We start from the raw sequence: 24,083 nt of genomic DNA on the forward strand, positions 1-24,083 counted from the left end.
TACTTCGTGGGTGTACACCTACCTTATTTCAAAGCAATGTTATTTATTTGTACAACTATTTCAGATTGCCAGTTATACTTTTGAGCTTAATACTTATATGAAATTCTAACATTTACATAACATTTTTCACAATTGATTTGAAATCTGTGTTCATGACAAAAAAGATTTAGTTTTTCTCCTATGATATATAAATATGATGATATATATATGTTCATTTTGGAACAGTATCTGGACTGATTTGAGTCAGTTGGGGTACAGATGCTAAATAAAAGGTACTCCTGAGTTTTCCCCAGAAATGTGAGTATTCATGACAAGAAACTTCATTTTGCAAATACTTGATTGTTTAGAGTTCATTAAATTTAGTTTTTTCTTATTTTTCTCCACTTATGGTTATACTTTATATATATATATATATATATGAATTTTTTTTTTTTGTAAAAAAAATTTAATATGTTTAATTTTGTTTAAGGGTTGGACTTTATTTTCTTCATCAGCCGCTAAAATAGCAAGTAAAGCAACTGAAAGTGCCATTAAAGTTGGTGGAATTGCATCACAAAAGGTAGCTGAAATTAGTGTATCTGTAGGTGATAAGGTATGTTTTTTTTGTTTTTTGGGGGTTATTTTTTAAATTTTTACTTCATTTAATTTTTATTTGTTTTGGTGTATTATATTTTGTGTTCGCATATAAAAAATCATTTATTATTTAAATAGTTTAATTATTTTTGTTAAAGAAATGATGGCTATTAAGAGCTTGAGGACTACTATTTTTTTCAGTTTTATGTTTGCATATTGTAATTCACTATTCATGATAATATGACATTAGTGCGTGAAATTTATAATTATGCCATATTTTTGTTATTTTTTGGGGTTATGGAAGAATGAAATTTATTACAAAAAAGAACACGCACAAAGATACAATTTATACTGATGTTTAATGTTAATTCTGAATACCTAGAATTTGGAATTTCTGCATTAAAATTTATTTAACTATTAATCGGCTGGAAGAATTTTTTTAAGTATTTGAAATATAAAATGCCAACAGTTAAAGCTACAGTCATTGAACTTGTTCTTATATATCATCCATCCTGACCCCATAGGGGAAGGACCCGCCTTGTGATGATCCCGGTTATCACAACACCCCCTCCATTTCTAGCCTTGATGGGCTTTACTGGAGGTCATCTTCTAGAACATCAATAACTGATTACGTATTTCAGTCATCAGTTCAGCCTCTATCAGGATGGCACCAAGGCAAATGCCTGAAAAGACATTTCCATCAGTGTTAAAACCCATCAACTAACAAAAGATATTTTTCAAACCACCCAAACCGAATCAAAAAACTGATAACCAATAAAAATTTACAAATTGAGCTATAACGAAATATTAATCTCATACACTCAAAAATTATTTGCAACATCACAGTTTTGACCTACCATACCAAAGCAACCAAAATTACCTGTATCAACCTACAAACATACCATACAACAACCGGGCACAATTACCAAATGTGCCAACTTGGCAGAAAAGCACCCAAACAGATCCTTAGCCACCCAGGCTACTATTCTACACTAAACACCCTCTGCAGTACTTTCAAGTGCTAAAAACTTCAAATTTTTTCAACAATGCGGCACTCATCTCTAACTTTCTAGTTAGCCAGCAGATCCATACTCGAACCAATACCCTCAAGCTCACTAATTACCTCTGCATGCCTAAATTCATATTTTGAACAGTTGTACAGCACATGGTGTGTATCATCTGATAGTAAGCATTGAGGATATTAACTCAAACAGACAAGCCAAATCAAGCCTGTCCTGAAAGCACCATGCCTCAATAGGAACTGAATCACATGCCAGTTTTAGAAAATCCATGAGGCGACTGCCTCGAAAGGAACTGAGTCACATGTCGGTTTGAGGAGATCCATGAGGTGACTTTCCAACGCCTTTATGTCTCGAAAGAGAGTGTGAATATACTGCCAATCTGCCAATTCATCCTACCTGTCCTGTCAAATACCAAAACCTCCTCCTGTATTTCTTGATTACACTGCATTGTCAGTTACCCGACTTCTTCACAGCGTAATGTACTGACGTTCTGAGGCAAGGATGTCAGTTGGTTTAACACCCGCAATAACAGAACTTCAAAATAGTCCTATAGCCCTCCATCAGAGTAACAGGAGATTTATTTAGCCTCATTTTATTTAGCCAAGCAGGTGCTTCATAAAGCATAATTGCCTCACATACAACTTTATACAAAATGTTCATTGTTTTAAAATTTAACCCTAATTGGGATGGACCATCCTACAAATACTGAAGAAGCGACATTCTGAAAGTGCTCCTTGAATCTGAAATTCTCATCAAGAAGTACATCTAAATACCATTGCAACAAGACATAACAAATAGAATGGCCGGTCATTGAAACATGGAGCCCATATTAGCAGCCAGATGGCCCTTCAGCAGCATCACGGTGGTCTTCTCAGGGCAAAATATCATTTTGTGTTGATTGGTCAACACAACTACTACTCTACAAGCTTGAGATGGTCAGAATTTGACCTCGTTCTGTGAGTCTCCTTTGGCCAGCAGAAGCCCATCATCAGCATAAGCGATGACACAACATCCACTGGGCAACCTCAATTGCATGAGAGAGTCAAACTTCACTACCCAAAGCAGAGAGCCCAGCACACTTTCTGTATACACCCCTTGGACAGCTTTCTTACCTTGGTGCCACCATCACAAAGCACTACATATCTGTTACAAAAGTAACTTTGTTGCACCCAATGTCATCATGCACACATACTTGCCATTGTAATTGATAAAACGCAGAGAGCCATCACAAGTTGTTAAATGCTCCAGATATATTAAAAAATAAGGACATACGCAGAGTTGGAGTTAGTAACAATGCCATTCACTTTTAAAATTGCATCCACTGTACTTTTCTCCGGTCGAAAACCATAACTGATCCTCCATCAAGAGATTTTGTCAGGCTGACCATCCATTAATCCGCAAATACAGTACCTTCTCAAACATCTTGCCAAGCACTGGCAGAAGCATCAGAGGCCTGTATGATGAACTCACAGTAGGATCCTTGTCACCATCTTTAAAAAGAAGCTTAATCACACCTCTTTTCCAACAAAGCAAAAAATAGCCAGCAAAAAGCATTCTATTCAAAATCTATGCTTACAGATCACTAAATTGTGCACCTATGCTTACACCCAACAAGCAAACAAGGAGTTCCACAGTGATTCCATCATACCCAGGAGCCTTATGGCTTGCAAAACTGCAAATAACCAGCCACACCTCAGCCTCAGTAATTTCCAAAGCTATATCTGAACAAAAAGAAGTGACCTCATGCTTAACATGCAGATGATACTGACACTCACCCTCCACATCTTCATCTAGAAATAAATTATTCAACAATGTGCAATATTTCTGACCTGTCAATCAGTACACCTTGCTGGGTTGTAGACTCTCGTCCACCACTGAGCAATTCTCTCCCTACCAGAACTACACGAGATAGTGTTCTTCAGCATCCACATAAGCAAGAGAAAGCTTCTCCGCCAACTCCTCCAAATCCATAACTTCCAAACTCTGGTCCAAGACACAAAGTCTGGGCGATAATATATCAATAGATTTTTGCCAGACCGCCCTCCTGTATAGAGAACCACCGTGCTGAATAGGAACATTACATTGGTACACTTCACCATGGACATATGTGATGTGAAACACAGTCAAATGGTGATCTTTGGAACAGTCTTCCACTACTTTCCATTGACAGACAGTCCCAGAAATATTTCTTCTAACCGCCATTGTGCCAGCAAACAACCTTCTACCATCCACCATTCCTGCAAAGGTTGGCAACTTACCCAAAACATTATAAACCTCAAGATTGTGTTGTACAACAAAACTCCACAAACTCCCCTTTGCAACATATAGTTGCAAGTCCCTGATTACCAGCTTCACAATAATATGGTGAAAATCAGAGAGCTGCTGAACAAAGACCCAATCCAGACAGATATCTCCAGATAGAATAGCGGACATACTAGCAGGACCACACAGAAACTTCTGCCAGCTACTAAAACCTAACAGATCACCTGCCATAACATAAGGATGCTGCAAAAGAACGACATCCAGATTCCTTGGATATACAACCTCAACTAATTCAATCTGAGCAATGTAAGCAACTGAGCATTCAACTGCTTGAAATTAACCATTCAATGAATTGAGTGGTTAGGCTCTTTGCGCAGCTTATTAGAATTGACACAAATCAATCCCTCATTCTTCTTGGAATAAATCCTCTCATTTTCCCTAATAAAAGCAACCTGAAAATCATTTCTTATTTCCTTGGCCTTTTGCCAAACCCTTAGGTTTGGCAAAAGATAACTTACAGCTGCTTTCTTGACAGGCTGGCCTCATACTTATCCTTCAAAACCTCCACGTAGCGCTTCCATCAAGGTTCCACAGGCCCAGAAGCTACAGTAGGAACTGCCACTGTTTCATTCACAATCCTCCTTTACTTGAATTGGCTTAGAAGCCAGTGCCTCTAAACCATGAGCATTGAATTTAAGGCAGAATTTAAATTCCTTATTTAAGGCAATGTTTCTGCCTTAAATTCCTTTATATTGGGAATCCTACTCTTACCCAAAGCCGAAGTGCTTCTATAAAGTGCTCTATAAAGATCATTAATTGATCATACTGATTCTCAAAGTACTTAACCATGGGGACAGAGTTACCTGCCCTCCACTTAGCCCTCAAAACTCATCAAGCAGATTATCTCGTGAAACTCTGGTGAAAACACCTGCCACTGCGTTATCTTCCTCACCTGAGGAGGCATAGGAATCACTGATTCATACCTCCGTCACTTGACCAGACCTACTCCTTTTGGGCTTGGGCTGTTTCCTCAAATCATTGGCTTCTGACATTTCCACCAGATCACCCTACAAAGTCAAACTAACAAAGACTATGTAAATCTCTCTTTTTTATTACTGCTAAAAATGGGCAAGCCCACAAATGTGACAGTTGCTCGCACCGAGCTATGGACAGCCAGAGCTATAAATCCTCCTGTCACTTAGCACCTCTTAGCTGCTACTGGATCGATCTTGTAAATACCTGTTACAGTAAGCAGTCATGAGACCTTGGATTATGGCCCGCACCCAAAGCGTATAAGCAGGACACTAGGGTTTGGACTAGAGTTAACTAGGCCCAATCCTTGCTTATAACAGGTACTAACAACCAGCAGTCATTGCTATTTCTTTGCCAAGTACTTTTCAAAACCAGAACAAATAAGCATTGAAGGGCCCTTGATGAGGCAGATGCACGTCAAATCTAACCTGAGTGCCACACTTAACGAAGAAAGGCAAACTATGATTTTGTGTTCTATTAGGATGCAGATGTTGCAGAAATTTTAATCAACAAACAACCCAACACTAGTGGTGATACACACTCAACCATTAGCTCAAATTATAGCCAAAAACAAGCTCAGTGCAACAACTCTGGACACATCAGGAGGACCAAATCTATAAGAACTTTGGTGTTCTTATCACCAAAGTTGTTAGATGTAGTTTCATTACATACTGTTGGCATTTATTGGTGTATATTAATCATAGAAAATTTTATGTTTTTAAGCATTGGTTAAAAATTAAAGTTCAGCATATTTGTTATTCAAAAGTATACCATGCTGAAATTTAATGGTCCATCAGAGTTTAGAAAAGAGTTTAACCATAAGCCTATTCTTAAAAGCAAACTACCCTTTCATCACAGGATCTCCTGAACCCATGGCCATAAAAATGAAATGTTTTCAGGAGGTTTTAGAGGTCCTTATTATCTACTGCGAAAATTTAACAGTTAGCTGTACTGTTCAGGTAGCAGAACTTTTAATCAATATGCATATGATGTTGTTAAAGGTATTCAGCTACAAAATAAATTTCACTTCTAAATTTGTTTAGCCAGTTTATTGCTTAAATTTGGTAGTTATTACTCTCCCTTTAAAACTAGAACCCAGTATGAGGTTTAGCAACACCTGGAAGTCTCAGGGACTGTGATTTTGAGAAAAACATTCATTTCTTATGAAATGTAAACTGAAAATACATAATCAGTCATTCCAGTTGCATCTTCTTAAAGATGAAAAATTCCTTAATATGTTGTTATGTAATTTTGTAGTTAATTAGCATCTCAACTAAAATTTTATTTTTTGTTTAGCGAGTTAAAAATATTCCATGTAAATTAAAGACTCTTCTTTAGAATTGTTCTATAAATAGTCTCATAAAGCCTAATTCCAGATTCATTTGCCTATCCTCACCAATCGTGTTTCATCGTTCTACCTGACATTTATTCTTTGTGATTGTTTTTTTTGGAGTAGACTCAGAATTAACTTCATTTAAGTACAATTGTAAAATAGAGTATAAAATCCAAATAGTGCAATTTATGCCCGTTACTTTCCATTACATTACTTTTTTTGTTTGTAGATGTGATGTAAAGTTTGAAGAAAAAATCAAAAATGCCATGTTTCAAGTTTCTACTCCTTCCTGTCTCAGTATCCCATGTAAACCCATATTTTATTTATCTACTTTGTTGTTTTTAAAGTAACTATTGCTTGCACTCCCTCAGACCCCCTTTGAAATAACTGTCAGATTTCAGTTCAGTAGCCATTCAGAAAAACTACGGTTTATTTGTGAGTGATTCACTGATGATATCATTCCCACTTAAAATATATAAATATATTTTCTACCTTATTGTTGATTGGGAAAAGTTCATGGTGATAGCTACTCCATAAGATAAATAATATAACTGTCATCAGGTTTTAAGTTGTCAGCTCTTCCAGTCTTGAAACCTTTTTCAACTTAATTTATTTATCCCTATAACCCTATAATAGTTGCTAATCAAAATAGTTTTTTCTTACTTTTTTAGATAACTTGTAGCAAATAACTATACCAAATTTCAACTTTCTGTCTTTTCAGGAAGTAGGGTATAAACAGTGTTAAGTTAGCAAGGGTTATTCTGTAAACAAAACAACCCCTAATTTTGCCGGATTAGGAATGAATAAAAAAAATTTATGTAGTTTACTCTGTAATGTAAACTTACCCTCAAAGTTTGAAATTTCTATTTTTTGGTTTCCATCCCATACTTAATTAGTACTTTAGAATTATTTTAATCAGTAATTTTCCCTTAGATTTCCTAGACACCTCTGAGGAAAAATTATGCAAAATTTCAGCCTTCTCTCTTCTCTTTCAGGAAAATGGGAGAAATGGTGATTAATGAATCTGTGAGGGCTTTCAAATTTATGCATTTGTGTAGATGTAACATTTCATAATAAAAATCAAAAATAAGACTTTATTAATTATTCATTCATAAAATTAAGAATAGAGTTCTTATTCATAATTCAAGTAAAACAGCTTAGTCAAGCATTTTAAAAATTTCATTCTTTACAGTGCTTGTTCTTAAAATTCTTTGTTTGTGTTTTTTTTCCTTCTTGTTTGTCATTAAAGTGAGTTGATGTGAAATAGTAGTTCCTCTTAAACATTGTATAGCCATGCTCAAGAACCCATGTCTTTTGCAAACTAGGAAAACCGAGAAGTGAAATGATTATTTTTTTATCTTTTCATTCTGTGTAGTTTATTCTTGTTAGATATTTTGTTAAAATATGATTGGCATTATAAAATGCATAAACCTTGTCAAGTTATCTTTACAAAATGATTGTAGTATTACAGAAGCTCTTATAACATAGTGGAATTTGCTAGCAACCAAATAATTATTACCTTAAAGGCTCATAACTTGCACTTCATCTTCACTAATCACTTGTGAAGATTACTGCTCTACTCTAAGTATTCACATGATTAAAAATAATTATTCTTCACTCTTTTCATTTTTTCTCATTTATTTATTCTTTTGTTATTAATTTTTATTTGTATTTTTTTTAAGTTTTTATTTTTTATTTGCCTTGTTAGGTAAAAGAAGGGAATTTATTAGAAGATGTAAGCTCTCAAGTTTCTAATATGGCATATAAGGTACAATAATTCACTGCATATTATTTACAGTTTATTTAATCTTTTACTGTTTTAAATAGCACTTGCTTAATCCTTAATTAATGCAAGTGAGTTGTTTTCATTCTTGTGTAAATGGAGATGAGATTTTTTGAATTGTGTTTGGTTAAGTTGAAAGTAAATGTTTTTAATCGCCAACACACTGTTAAAGGAAATTGTAGAATTACACATTATTTATGCTGAGTGTTATGACATTTAAAAAAAAATTAAATTATAGTTTAGGTTTCAGATTATATGTACTTGTTTTGTGTTTCTTAATGATCAGTATTACTAAACATATTTGTTATAAAATAGAAACTATTTTCAAGATTTGTTCCTCATATTATTTCAATTAACTTATTCACTTTTTTACCTTTTTTTGACTTATTCAAAAAAGGAGGAAGGGGAGACTTTCAATTCTACTTTTTTCTGTAGAGAAGTATAACTCTTCATTGTGGAGGTGGAATCCTGTTGTAAGATTTCCCTATCACTGAAGCAAGACAATGTGTAATGAAAACTTGTGGTGTTTAGTGCAAACAATAATTCTAATTTTATAGCATTATAATTTATTATGCTATTAAAAAATGTCATGTGGTTCGGAAAGTAAAACCTCCATTTGGCTATAAATAAAAAACTTGCATAGATAAAAAATATTTTATTATATACAACTTAAAACTACAGCTTTTAACTATTTTTCAACAGTTGCCATTTAAATTAAAGCATTTTTTATAGCATTTCACTAATTTATAGGTAAAAAATTTTTTACTGTTGTTTTTACTTAGTATTGTATTGTAACTTTATTTGAGCAGAAAAATTACTAAAATTTAACAAGACTACTTGTATTTTTTACACAAAAAGGCCTTCAGTCTTTGGAAAAAGCAAAGAAAATTTTGTAAAAACCCTTTTCATAAATTACACATCTGATTAAACTTTGAAATGTGTACAATATTTCACAGTTTGTAAAGTGTATATTTGAGATTGAGCTTTGTGTATGAATTTGGATTTTTCAGTAATTTTTGAACATCAAAATCAATTTTTCAATTTATAACCTTTTTATACACCTGGTGATTTAAGTTTGGAAACAGCTTTATACTGCATAGTTGAGAGGTATTTGGAGACAGAAAATAATGTGTTGTACATTTTTAAAAGATTTTTTTTTTAAATCCATATTAGGGTAGAGGTTTTCATTTTTATCCACCATATTGAATCAAACTTTTTTTTTTTTTTAAATAAGAATGTGAACATTTAATATATGATTTTGATTTAACATTTTACATGAAAAACTGATGAAACCTGTTTTTCTGTTAATGCCTTCAATATAAAGTTATAAGCATTAAAGTTGCAATGACAGAATCATGTTTACAATAAAACGAGGTAAATCACGCCACAAGAACAATTTTTTTGCAGTTTACATTCATAATTCATACAATAATGAAGTTCAAAAGTGCTATAATATTGATAATAATAAACAATAACTAATAATTAACAACACAACAAATTAAACAGTTACATCAACTGATATTATTTACTGTAAATGTTGCAATATTTATTTTAAAATTTTAAATAAATTTTTTGGACTCCCTTTTGAAAGCATGTCATTCTACAATAAATGTTCAAAATGCTTCCTCTCTACTGCTTGCCAGTGTGCTAACCACAATTACTGTTTAAAACATTAATGTTTTTTAATGTTACACTTATAACTTATTGAATCATGTCTGGTGGTACATGAGCAGATTTATTATTCCTCTTTTCAATTCGTCAATTTTAGGATATTTTTCCTTCATAGAAACTGATAAATGAATTTTTCTACTTTTATGAATTAGCTGTACATGTTTTTCAAATCATTTTATTTACCAGTTTTATTGCATTTGTTTGTATGGTTATGTATAATTTAGCATTTCTTTATAATTCAGTTAGTGCTTCAAATGAATTATAAATGTTTCACAAGAGTGAATAGTATTATTTAATAAATATACAATAATGTTTATGTGTTTATTTTATTAAATATTAAGCATTTAATTTAATTAATGGATTATTGTTTAAAATTATGCTTCATAGTAAGTTGACTTATCAGCTAGCCTTGAGTTGGATAGCTCATGAATGTCTAATGTTATTTTTCTTCATTCATATGTCTTAATCACAAAGAAACTCATCAAAGTAACAGCATTGCTTATTGTAATAGATGTTTGTTTAACAATATAAAAGTCTAATGTAATTTTTTATTTTAAAAATTATATTCATAAATGGCAAGTGAAGGGTAGGATATATATCGTAGACTGAAAATTTTAAGAATATATGCAAGTATTGATTTGTATTTATATTTTTATACATATTTAAAGGTAAATTGTTGATGAAGAAAAGTGATCCAAAAAATATTTATGGTTACATAACAAATCTTGTCTGGTCTTTAAAAAGTTGATTTAATTTTGATGAATAGCTTTGTCCAAGTGTTTTGATATGTAATGCTTGTATAGACAAAGATTAAGTTGTAAAAAAAATTTAATTAAAAAAATTAGAGTGGTACAGAAGGGTCAACTATGGTGTGTTGGAAGTGAAGAAGATTTGTTTACCCAGTTGTAATTACTTAAGAATGAAGTTGTTATAAGATAATACAATAAAAATAAATAATGACATGAACTAATTTAATACTTGACATAGTTCTTAAGCACATCATTTAAAATGCTTTTAGGTCGGAGATTTCAGCAGACGAGGCTGGCAAGATTTATCTGGAAGCAATATTCCTACTCCTCGCTCACAGCCTACTACTCCAGATTTTTCAACTTCTGAAAAATCCTCATTGTTGGTAGAAGGAAATGCAGCACAAAAGTAATATTTGCTTTAATATTTTATATTAGTGTTATAATTTATTTTACACTTTGAACAGACCATGTCTTCCATGCTTGTTTAAAACATTAAACCTCATTAAAGTAAACTAAACCCTTATAAATTACACTCATGTTTGAATTACAACATGAATTACAAATGTTGTGAACTACAAACAGTGAACTTAAAATGTTAAAGCTATACATAGTACATATAACATTAAGATATATTGTACTATGTTTTGCAGATGGTTTATTCATACTCCTTTACATTATTCTTCTCAAAAAGTAATGGCAACTGTTAATTTTATCAAGTCAAGTAAAATAAAGCCGTTTTTACAAAAATTGTACAGCTGTATTTTTATGGTCCAATTAGTTAAATGCAGTCAGATAATTAAATTTAACCCACCGGGTTGGTCTAGTGGTGAACGCATCTTTGCACATCAATTGATTTCGAAGTCGAGAGTTCCAATGTTCATATCCTAGTAAAGGCAGTTACTTTTGTACGGATTTGAATACTAGATTGTGAATACCGGTGTTCTTTGGTGGTTGGATTCAATTAATCACACATCTCAGAAATGGTCGAACTGAAACTACAAGACTACACTTCATTTAAACTCATATATATCATCCTATTCATCCTCTGAAATAATACCTGATGGTTATTTCTGGAGGCCAAACAGGAAAAAAAGATAATAAAATTTAACTTATCAACTTACCATTAAATGTAATACATTTATAAAAAATATAAATATATAATGTACTCAGTAGTATAAAAATAGAATTAAAATAATAAATATAACTTTACATGGATTATTACCATAAGGAAGAATCGGTTGTGACTAATAAACTTATGGTGAAAATGCTTTTGTTGTTTCTTGTATTAGATATTTATTCAGCTAATGTCTAAATTTTGTAAAGCTTGTTATTAAATTTTAATTTCTGGGCAAAAGTGCTTATAGAAACTGATTCTAGCATAGTAAGTTGAATTTTTATAAGCAGACACATTTAATGCTACATCTGGGGTAGTTTGTATTTAGGTTATTTCTTGTATTATGATCATAATAGGTAGCAGATATTTGAATCTAGAATGATTTCTGTGGGGAGAAATAAGTTAATGGTCAAAGGAGGACATAACCTCGTTATTTAAAAATTGGACAATTTTTAAATAACTAATTAGAATTGTAAGAAAGGCTTACCATAGCTTAAAAATGTTTTTTCATGCTTAGAAAAATAAACATCATATAAAGAAACTATATATTTTTTTTATTTTAATTTGCAAAATTAAACTCTTATTTGTAAAATGTTTATTGATCAAAAGCTTTCTTAGCTGTATTAAAAAATTGTTTATATATTAAATTAAATTTAAACCACAGAAAATAGATAAGTTAAATTTACCATATTAATTCCAAGAATCGATTCTTGCAGCTCCAGTTTAAATTCCACACTGTCATTATATACATACATACAAGGAACATTTAAAAAGTTTTTGGCTTGAAAAAGATTTTTCTGAAACTTTTTTTTATTTTTTAACACAATCACTTTGCAATTCTATACATTTAGACCAATAAATTGAATATCACCTGAATTTCAGTAGTTTTGGTACATTAATATACAGCAGTCTAACCACCTCAGTGAAGAAGACAATAAAGAATCACATCACTTCTAATTATTCCTAAATAGCTAGAGCAGTTTGCTTCTTATTTTTAAAAATGGGTGTATATTTCTAGAGTAGTCTATCACCCCCACTGAAACAGGTTAGGCGAACAGTAGATAGCTGTTCCCAGAACTTCCTTCCAGAAGTAGATTTTTAATAGAAGTAATTTTTTTTTTCTAGAAAAATTTATAAAAAAATTAAGAAAATAAATGAATAACGGATATTAAGCATTATCCTTAATAAACGATTCAATAATAAATCTTTTTTTTTTAGTAAATTAATAGTTAATCTTTTATATGTGATTTAATTTACAGTGGTTTTTTTTTAATTTACTCACACAAAAATACTTTACCATATACGAGGTCTGTTCAAAAAATGCGTAGCCTAACATAAAACAAAATTTACTTTATTTAGAAGTTACTTGTCTGCTTCCCCTTCAAAGTACTTTCCTCCCTGACGCACACACTTATCCCACCAGTGTTTCCACTTTTGGAAACAGTCCTGGAACGCTTCTTTTGTGATGTTCTTTAGTTCCTTCGTCGCATTTGCCTCAGGCTTGGGAATCGTCTCAAATCTTCTTCCTTTCAAAGGTGTTTTGAGTTTGGGGAACAAGAAGAAGTCACAAGGAGCGAGGTCAGGTGAGTAGGGTGGGCGGGGAAGAACAGTGATTGAGTATTTGGCCAAAAACTCATGAGTTCTGAGGGCTGAATGAGTTTGTCGTGATGAAAAAACCAGTCACCACTCTTACACATTTCTGGCCTTTTCCGCTGGATAGCATCCCGCAGACATTTGAGAACTTAAGTGAACTCGATGGTCAGACATCGATTTGCCTGAACCAGGGTGTTGATTTTGTCTACGGTGTGAGTCATCAGTTGAAGTGCAATGATGTCCAGGACACTCATCGTATTCAATCGACTGACAACCATCTTTAAAACGTCCATGCCACTTAAAACTTGTCACATGCTTCATAGCAATGTCGCCGTAAGCCGTCTTGAGCATATCAAAAGATTCACTCGCAGATTTTCTGAATTTAACACAAAATTTCACAGCAACTCTTTGCGCGTTCAAGTCACCCATTCTAAAATTCGCCAAATGAAAAAAAAACACAATTCACCAACAGCCGTGTAGATAAGCAACCAATAATGATATTAGCAATCAAAAAACTGGGTTGTTATCAACTGATCTGTATGAACTTGGCGACGCGAAGCAGATTTGACTGGAACCAACTGGACCCGTGCAATTCAAACAGTCTACATATTTTTTGAACATACCTCGTATCTTTGTTTGCTTTTTATTGTATAACATTCATACTAGCTTTATTGCCTTATTGTTGCTTTAAATTCCTACATGTGTTGTTAAAAATCTTCTTTTTTTCACTTTATAGATTCAGAATAGAAATTTAAACTGGAAAACATAAATGGATTTAAATTAAAAAATTAATTAAATTGGGTTGTTTAGATTAATTACAGCTTAGATGATAACTTTTATACATCTTTTTTTTCATTTATTATTTTTTATTTCTTTGAAGGAGCTCATCAAAACAAGAATGGGAACAGGATACTTGGAATGATACATCAAACACGACTAAGAAACGGCCATCTGCTGGAACAGATTATAGTAAAGACTGGAATAATAAATTAGAAGATGAGGCTTGGGAAATGCTTAACAATTGAGGTTATTTAATTGTAAAAATCTGTTGATTTCCTTTTTTATTTTTGTCTGTAAGTAAGGAGGTATTAAGTTATTTCAGGGAGTGAATATCAGTTGAGGTAGTAATGGTAGAAAAAAATCTTACCTATTTTCACACCTTGAAACAGTTTGAAGTATTAAAAAAAAGAACACTGTTTTTTTTGTTTTTTTTTTTTTTTTTATATAGTCACCGCAGACAACTAAAAAGAAGATAGTTTACCATATTTATTATAGAAAAATGAAATAACTTCAGCACAATTTTATGAATAGTGTTATTTATTTTTGTTTATGATATTAAATTTGTAAATAGAAGTTGAAATTTCTGATTCTTAAAATAAAGAGAATAAAGTATTTTTGATAGAAAATAGAATATGTATACAAATTGAAATACATAAATTAGTTTTTAAGAACTCGTAAATTTACTGGACAATAATATTTAAGATAATGAATTTTTTTAAGTGGAATTGAATATTGCAAAAAACACGACAGGAAAATAAGTAGTTTACAGAATTTAAAAATATACATTTTTTTACTCTATTCTTATTTGTAATTAGTTATAAGTAGTATTATATTAAGTTAGAAAAAAATGTGATCTTTATTTTAGTTGGACTATTATTTTTATTTATATAGAAAAGGCTTGAATATCGTTTATTATTATAACAAAATTGATAAACTGTGTTTTGCTAAACTTTCTTGAGCCGGTTATTATAATATTAGAATTTGAAATAAATATATATATTTTATTATTTAAGAATATTGAATGAAGTGAGAGCCTCAATTATATTATCTATTATGCTATTATGTTTAATGAAAGTAATTTGTTTAATGAAGTGTATAACATACTTTGTAATTAGATAATCATTCCATCAACCAATTTTATTTTAGTGTTTTATCAATAAATCTTTGAAGACAAGTTGTTGGGTAATAAGTGTAATAATTTGTTTTTTGATGTACTTACAGTAAAATGTGAATACACTTTATTCATGTATCATATGTAAAACTAAGAAAGAAAAAAACAGTGTTATGCATTTATATTTCTTTATTATTAATCTTTGGAAAAAAATTAATTCATTATGAATTAAAATGTTTATTTATGTCAGTTTGTATACAATTAATGTTTTAACTCAAAAAATTTTAACTTATGTTATTATCAATAGTATAACATTTACAGAATATTTTATTATTATGTAGACAATTAATGTAATTAATTGTTATATAAATACAACATATGAATGAAGGAAATAATGATTAAAACTAATTAATTAAACTTGATTCCTGCGCTTCAGAAATCTTTCTACTTCTAGGACGTTCCACCTGTATTCTTTCCAACTATTAAATGTTATAGTATTTGTTTTGAAATCCTGCTTTCCTCGATCCTATTAGTGTTGCTAATATCATTTTTTACTATACTCAAAAATCATTTATTGGGTTGCGTAGATTTGTAATAACTTTCTAAAGATTGTCAAAGTTTCTTATACAATCCTCTTATATCCATGGGTCCAACTCAAGAATTTAATTTCTGCTGCTTGTACTTTACTACAATTCTTTTAGATCTGGTCCATGTCTTCACTCTGAAATAAGAGACTGTGTAGAAGTAAGAGACTTTTTCAACGAAAATGTTGGTATATTCAGTAATTGCATGGCATTCTTAAGTAATCTTCAAGAATAACAAACATCCTTTATCAGCCTTACTAGAAAAAGTGGGAAGTAAGTCTTGTCTTCTTCACTGAGCTTCACAAATATTTTCACACGTGGACCTGCTAAGCCCCTGAATTGCAGGGGCACATCTTATTTTGTTCAACATAGGAACTGGGTAAGAAGTGAATACTTTTAAAGAAAGCAATTCTCTCTAGAGAATTGGAAATGCCCCTCAGATACTTTCCATGTCATAGCCACTATAAAAGTGACTGGGTACTAACTTAATTTATTATTTCTCAGAATGAATGAACACCACAGGCGTGTAGGGTTCACAATGTAGTGAAAAAAGTAAGTTTCATTTATTAGATTAATTGGCTCCTACCCTCCCATTATGTTATATACTAATTGGAAATGCTATATTATGCTTAATGAAGAAGACAACAGGAAACCATTTTGCTCTTAACATGTGGTGTCTGTTGGAACTTAAGCATGTTTATGCTTTTTTAGGTACATGTTGTGTTTGTCTTGTCAAATTATCTTCAGTCATTATAGTTATAGCAACAACAGATATTAAGGATTTTAGATGATATTTTTTTTATGAACTTTTTTTGTGTCAGCATGTTGATACTTTGATCACTAAAACTTGTTTTTGAAAATTGCACATTTTGTGAAATATAGTTTGTTAGATGTTGAGTAATTGATATTTAGTATGAAATTGGGATAAAATTGTGGTTATGAACTAGAAGAAACTTTTTATACATTAAAGGGAAAGCTGGAAGGAATTGTTCTAGACAATGAAACTGAGATGGAATTATAAAATATAATGTGCAAAAAAATCAGAATATATAATGTAGTGTTAGTTGAAATTCTTGTAACATGAATGAAATTTTAATTATAATAGAATTTACTGTTTTGACACTTTTATTTCAGTTGAGTAACTTTAGTTACACTGTTATAACACCTATAAGTGTTTCAAAAAGGACACTACACAAAAAATTTGCATAAGTAAATTTTATGTTATTCAGTACATCAGATGGTAAGACAATATTCAAGATTAGTTATACAAAATAGTTTAAAAAAACCTTGCTATGCACTAATATTTATTCCTATATGTTTTTGACAGCTATGTCATTCATCTGCAATGAGAATGTTTATTGTAAACTTAAGTTTGCATATAAATCTGTCAGATGTGTGAGGTAAGCTTCAATTAAAATCACCTGTCTACAGTTTCCAACAAATCAATATTTTGTTTGTTAGATAAATTATATGACATTAAGAAGAATATACAGCATCAAAAGGGTCTTGTAAACCATGACAATTAAGTGTTATCTATGGAACTTCCATAGAACTTAACAGAATGTTTTAACTTTCACTCAGGAAACTTAAAACTTATCCTCATAGGCAGGTTTGTCAGCAGTTATAAAAAAAGCTAGTATAAGCGTCATTCTTTTGTTGAAAAATGAGATTAAGTTACTGAATCATGTTTATTCTAGTGATTCTTATTTTAATAGTTATATGAAGAATTGACAATTGCTGAGTATGGAGTAGTGAAAATCTTTTAGCAACTGACTGCATGCTCTGGTGTACAATTTTTTTCTGTCGCTGTTACAGGTATTTAATTTTTTACAATTTAATATTGTATGTATCACAATCTAACAGTTCCACTGTTAAAACAAACAAGCATGCTGAAATCGGCAAAATGAAAGAAAAAATTTCAGACAATCTACTGTCATTTTGCTAATGAAAAGATATAAATTTTTTGGCCATGATTTTGACTTTTGACAATCAAGATCTGGAGAATATTTTTCCTTAAAATATTAATATCCTTTAAGAAGATATAAAGAAGAAGATATTTTTCTGTAAGAAGATATTTTAGATAACTTTTCCTTTGAGAATATTTAGAGTAGTTCTTTTTTTAGAATATCCTCATACACTTTACAGCCTAAAAATGAATACTAAGAGTGAGAGTTCAAACTAAATATTAGTAAAGTTTCTAATGTACTAAAGAAAAAACTTTAAAAGGCCTACAGCCAGGTTAGACAAAAGTTTTTCAACATATATTGTGAAATCAAAAGATGTATGATTTGATGTCGTGTACTGCTGCTAACAAAGACATTTAAAATGAATTCACAATTCATCTGAAACGCATGAAAGTATATCCCACTCAATACTAGCAACAGTATTTGTGATGTTATTTTAAGGCATCTAATTCAACAAGAAGGAACGGAACAAATTCTTTGTCTTTTATAAAATCCTCCAGAAAGTACTTCAGGGCATTAAGTCTGTACTTCTTGGTGGCCAAAGTATAAACATATCCAGTTTTCGTTGGTTCACGGCCAGTCCAACATCTATGAACCTCAATGTGTATGTAAGGTGGAGCTCCTCCATCCTGTACGAAATGAAGTTCACAGTGGCTTCTTCGAGTCAAGTCATCAGCTATTCATGTAAGTGTTAAGAAAAATTCCTTCTGTTACTGTGTGTTTGGGAAAAAAATTTTTCATATACCTTTTCACAGGAAATAACAAAATCACGTTCACTTTTGGCAAAATATATGTGTTACATAAGTTGGCTAAGATTTTCTATTTGTTATATTAATACATAGTGTTTATTATTGACCTTTCTACTAATTGTTTATGCATACTTGTCACTAAAACTTAGGCTTTGATAAAACTATCTTCTTTGTCAACAAATTCATGTATGTTCACACAGAAATTTTTATGTAAGACTTTGTATAAACTATAATTTATAAGGTTTCATTTTCAACCATTTTTGCAAAATTTTAAATATGGTTGGTTGCAGAATTTGTAATTCTAAACAAGCTGATCCACTCAATTTAGATTGAGCGCAAACATGACCAACTTGTTCTGACAGGAGGTCTTCCAGAACTTTACTTTGTACGCAGACATTGTGTTTTCTAATTGTTTTTACCGGTTGTAAATGGATTACCTTGTTAGTGATCATTTATAATACTCTCTTCTGAAACATCATTACATGATAGTAACAGTTTGTTTTGGCTAATTTGAGCATGCAAAAATTTTTCTCCATAGAAGTAACAGCCATATTTTCTTACTGGATATGCGACACAATATTCAGTATTGACATCAACAGCAGTTGTGTAATTTAAAAACATTCCCTGTAAAACCATCTTAGTTGCATTCTTTATATAAAAAATTAACTTTTTTATAAACCATAAGAAGTATCTTATTTAATATGTCGTATCAGTATGTCATCTTATTTAAAGTTTGTATATGTTTATTTGATATGGTTCTTGGTGTGGAAAAATGGTACAAATATATATTGCCCAAAACTCGGTTTTGTCGTTTTTTAAACATTCTTAATGTATCAACAATTGGAGAATTTTACTGCATAAACATAGCAATTATGTATTTGTGCTTACTTGAGAAACATAATATTATATATAGGAGACTGTTCACTTCTTGTATTTTTATGTAAAAAAAATATTAAAAGCTGTAGTGAGAGTATTATAAAATTTTGGGGATGCATAGTAATTATTTAACATATCTTCAACTGTTGTAATTTTATCCACCTTATCCCCCTTTTAATTTCAGAATTACACTTCATCAGATGTGAAACAGGATGAAAGGATACTGTTTGCCACCTTGCTCAGCTCTCTTAGATACATAATGATTTATACCTCTGAACATTAACATGACACATAGTATGTTTGTTAGTAACATAGTATGTTTGTTAGTCAAGCATTTTTATGTATAATAAAATTGTTCTGTTTCTAAAAGGGGAATACATAAACTTAATCGTATTGCTGAAATTTGAAAAAGGCCTGTCAATAAAGGTGTGAGTACCATCCCCTACCACTTCATTAACAAAAATATAATATTCAAACTGTTCTTTTACAGAATTAATTTAACTTCAATAACATATCAAAATCATAGTGATCCCTTCAGTTAACAAGAATTTACTATTGTACTGTTCTTCCTACATTAAAAAAGAATTATGCTCTTTGAGTTAAAAAAAACACAAAAAAGACTTGTAAATAGTATGCACTACAGATGCTCCCTTCAGTAAATGAAAATGTGTAATTTTTATGCAATATTTCAATCATTTGGCTGCAGTACATTTCCTGAATGCATTCCTAAATAATATACACTATTCAAATATTATTGTATTAAATATTAATCATGAAAGAATTAATATTTGTAAAATCTATGCACACTTTCCTATGAAATATGGTTTTAACAAAATACCTTTCTTATCCTTTTCATGTTTGTTCCTGCACAAACACTGTTCAAATCAGCATATTATCTTGACAGCTGATTTTAATAACATAAAATGAGAGATTAATGTTAACCATATATATATGTACATACATACATACATACACACATGCACAAATATATATATATACAAAATTACAGATGAAGAAATACTGGGCAGCTCGGAAGAGTAAAATAACACGCTTTTCTCAGAAAAGATCCAACTAAAATTGACTTAAGTGGTCCCATGTTGGCCGTAAAAGCATAATAATAATAAATACAAAAAATAAATTTTGTTTTTTATTTTTTTAAATACAGTGAGAATTATCTGAACTATTTTAGTATTGAGTAAATAATTTATGTATCAAGATACAAGAACAGATTTTATGAATTTAGAAACATTAAAACTGTAAGTTTTTTTTACCTATAATCAGACTTTCAGTTGTGCACCATTAGTAATTTGTAAAATATCAATTTCATGCCATGTTTGTTGTAATATATCCACACATACACATTCAAATGCATTAATCCTCTCCTTAAGGTCATCAGTATTCACAACATGAGTTTTGTATACATTATTCCTGATCACATGTTGTTATATCCAATGATTGGGGTGGCCAGTTACGGTCTACTACGTCCAATCCAGCAATTTGGGAATGTATTGTTGAGAGATTCACACATTAATAAACCCCAATGCGGTGGAATATGATTTTTAGTTTTAATTCTTCAAGCCAAAGGTAAACAAATCCTTATAGCAAGTCTAGATAGATATTTGCATTAACTGCGTTTCTGCAAAGAAAAGAGTCCAATCACACGATCTTGAAGCAGTCTTCGCCAAATGTTGACTTTTGAGCTATCTTTAATAGTACAATCAAGTGTAACATGTGGGTTCTCTGATCCCCATGTTCGAACGTTCTGAGCGTTCACATTTCCAGAAATGTAGCTTCATCTGAGAACATAACTTTTCAATCATTTTCACAGCAAATTCCTTTCTAGCAGTGTGATATTATGGTATAAGGTGCTGCAATATTTGTAATTTATTAGGTTGCAATTTTCTTTCTTCAAATCGTCATGAATGGTAAATTGCAGAAGATTTAATACGTGCACTGCACTCTTGAGTCAACTTCCCTGGGCTGCAAACAATCTAACTTTTTTCATTTGATGTTCTAGGTCTGCCTGCTTATGTTCAACACTGCCGGATTGTTGAAATTTATCATACCATGAGTGAATACTTGTTCTAGAGTGGCTCTAGAACAATAGTTGTACAGACTCCTAAAATTGTGCATCTGATTTTGTTTCAATAAACCTCTCTATGCATCATGCTTTCATCTGTGGATTCATGGTGACTGATGTATGTAATCACAGCACAGTTATAGTATTTGCCTAAGGAAACTTTGAGTTGCCTGTTAAAAGATTAACCATTCATTAATAAATAGACTAGTACTCTTTTCTAATAAGACATCAAAGTTCAGATAATTATCGAACACCCGGTACTTAGGTAGTTTAATTTTTTAATCATAACCAGTGTACATTTAAACAAATAGTTACAAAACATTTTTTTGTTAATTGCCTATGCAAAGCCAGCAATTAAATAAGGCAAAGAAAACAAAAAAATAAATTATTGAAGAATGCAATTCAGGATGTAGGCAATACTGTGATTATTTCTACGTTACTGCATTTGTTAGAAGTACAAAAACCAGTTGAATATCTGCAGAATAATCAATTATGTGAATTTTCTTGATCATTACAATTTTTTAAATTATTTTCAAATAGTAATGTGAACTAGATAAGTGCAATTAAAAAAGTGTAACTAAAGATTCTGTTCCTTTCAATGGTCTTGTTTGATTATCAGCTTACTTGTTATAAGTTTGTAAACTCATGTTTGAGGTTGTAATAGTAAAAACAATTTCTGATGTATTATGAGAAATTAAAAAAAAAACCTTTTAATTACCAGGAAAAATAGAGAATGTATCGTGAAGTTCTCTCAAGACTTTGATAACATATTCTACTCATAAAAATAATAAGTCATTTATAAATATATGTTCTAAAATGATTTGTGAGTTACGGTTAGTGAATTCTTTTGGCGATTTCAAATTAGTGATTTCTTTTTTACTTGAAAAATTGAGTAAAATAGGTTCCACAACCGTAGATTTTGAGAAATCTGGAGAGAAAAAGCAATAAATTGTGGCAAAAATCCTTTTTTTATGTGTGATGTACAACTTTGTTAAATAAAATAAACCTATGAAACTTGTAGAAAATTTAATTCTGAACAAAATTGTGTAAAATACATTGAATAAAACAACAAAAAGTTAGAATTTTATTTAGAAAAGGTACATTACTACATTCTTCAGAAAAGTACTTATTTACTGTAAACAAAAACCAAATTCTTTATTGGTGATGTGAAAAATTTGAAAAAAAATAACTGTTAAAGAATAAAAACTGGAAATTACACAATAATTGTATTTTTTATTAATGACAAATAGAACTTATTTGAAAATTTATTTCTAAGTGTAGTAAAATAACAGCTGATCAACAATGCACAATATTATATTAGAGTTTAAGTCATTCTGTAAGATACATTAAGTATAATGGTGGTGTGGACTGTGCTGACGTTAGCGAAGGTTTTCTGTGAATTTTAGTTGAACATGATCGGTTTGCCATTGACGTAACGCCGTAGTTATTTACAACAGAGGAATACGCTGATATGGTATTCATTTTGGGTGTGTGTAATAGTAATACTGCAGTAGAATATGAATAAGTTTTCAGGATTCCAGATCCCGAAACGATTAGCTGGACTTTTCGCATTCTTCGGGAAACAGGTTCACTTCCTAGTATACGTACAGTAAGTAACTTGAAGGTTTGCCCGTCATTTTGTCGGCGAGCGGGTTCATAGTAACATTTAACTAGATATAATCTGATTACTAATGACGTGACATAGAATATAAAATGCAAACACAACAGACTATAGTGTATGTAATGTCTGATGGCGGCTCAGTAGTGCGCTGTGGTATCCCCTCCACTGCTATTAGTATTTCTCGGTGACTTCTTTACCAGCAGTCGAAGTATTGTATTCGATAAATCACATTCATTAATATCCAATGACTTGCACCGTATCCAATTATGACGTTACTGTTGGTAACGAAATATGTTCTGGTAGTTAGTTATTACAAATGAAATCATTTAAGTCTAATATTTTATTAATGTATATGAAGTAATTTTTTCTTCAAAGTACATGTTTTTTCAAGTATATTAAACTACGGGTTTTCCATAAATAAACAGAAACAATGACGTGTATACAAAATTATATGAAATTAAAGGCTATAAGGTTATGATTTTTTTTCACGTGGTGTAGTTATTTACGAAAATAATTTTTAAATTGTACGTACACATTACTTTTGTAGGAACCAGTAGCAAGAGTTCGCATGCCGGGTTGTAGGAGTGGTGTAGAGGCAGCTTGCAGGGAGGACCCTCCTTTAGATTTTTACATACACTATAATGCAATACAATGACTCGGTACCCTAGACGAAACAGTTGGCGAGGGACAAATTTTCAGCTCATGTATTGTACCAGCTACGAACGATCTATCCAACACGACGCTGTTATTGATGAACATCAGTACACGACGTCTTTCTAAGCGAATCGGTGTTTCACATTCGATGGTTTGAAGACACCTAAATAAAACAAGTTTTATCCTTATCATTAATAGCCGGTTCAACATCTACATCCAGGAGACGGTCCGCTTCGCTTGGAGTTCTGCATTTGGTGAAATACAAATTGACAATTAGAAGTTTAATGCTCACTGACGAGATAAATTTCACTCGACATGGCATCATCAACTTACGCAGTGAGCATATATGGGCAGAAGTAATTCTTCATTAAACTGTGGAAGTCGCCAATTTTCAACCCCAATTGAAAATTGCCGATGATTGTTAGCGTCAATATACGGTGTGGCTTTCTTCACAATCAGCCGTTTGGACCGTTTGTATTACGTGGCCGCTTAAATTCTGAAGTCTTCTTGCACTTTCTTTAAAAATTTCGCA

General features: G+C 31.2%; 1 protein-coding gene across 4 annotated transcripts in view; it reads left to right on the top strand.

Moving 5' to 3' along the window:
- The window catches only part of ArfGAP1 (ADP-ribosylation factor GTPase-activating protein 1), a 48,500-nt gene extending 33,228 nt beyond the window's left edge, over nucleotides 1-15,272 (top strand). The window contains exons 7-10 of one of the 4 annotated variants that reach the window (XM_075372942.1): nucleotides 470-592; nucleotides 7,931-7,990; nucleotides 10,695-10,831; nucleotides 14,013-15,272. In XM_075372942.1, coding sequence (XP_075229057.1) covers nucleotides 470-592; nucleotides 7,931-7,990; nucleotides 10,695-10,831; nucleotides 14,013-14,157 — 465 coding nt within the window. In that variant the 3' untranslated portion in view covers nucleotides 14,158-15,272. The remainder of the gene's footprint in view (nucleotides 1-469; nucleotides 593-7,930; nucleotides 7,991-10,694; nucleotides 10,832-14,012) is intronic. The other 3 variants (XM_075372943.1, XM_075372945.1, XM_075372946.1) reach the window with 3 other exon arrangements.
- Nucleotides 15,273-24,083: the final 8,811 nt, after the last annotated feature.

Source organism: Lycorma delicatula, chromosome 8, assembly GCF_047948215.1.
Source record: "Lycorma delicatula isolate Av1 chromosome 8, ASM4794821v1, whole genome shotgun sequence".
Lineage (NCBI taxonomy): Eukaryota > Metazoa > Arthropoda > Insecta > Hemiptera > Fulgoridae > Lycorma > Lycorma delicatula.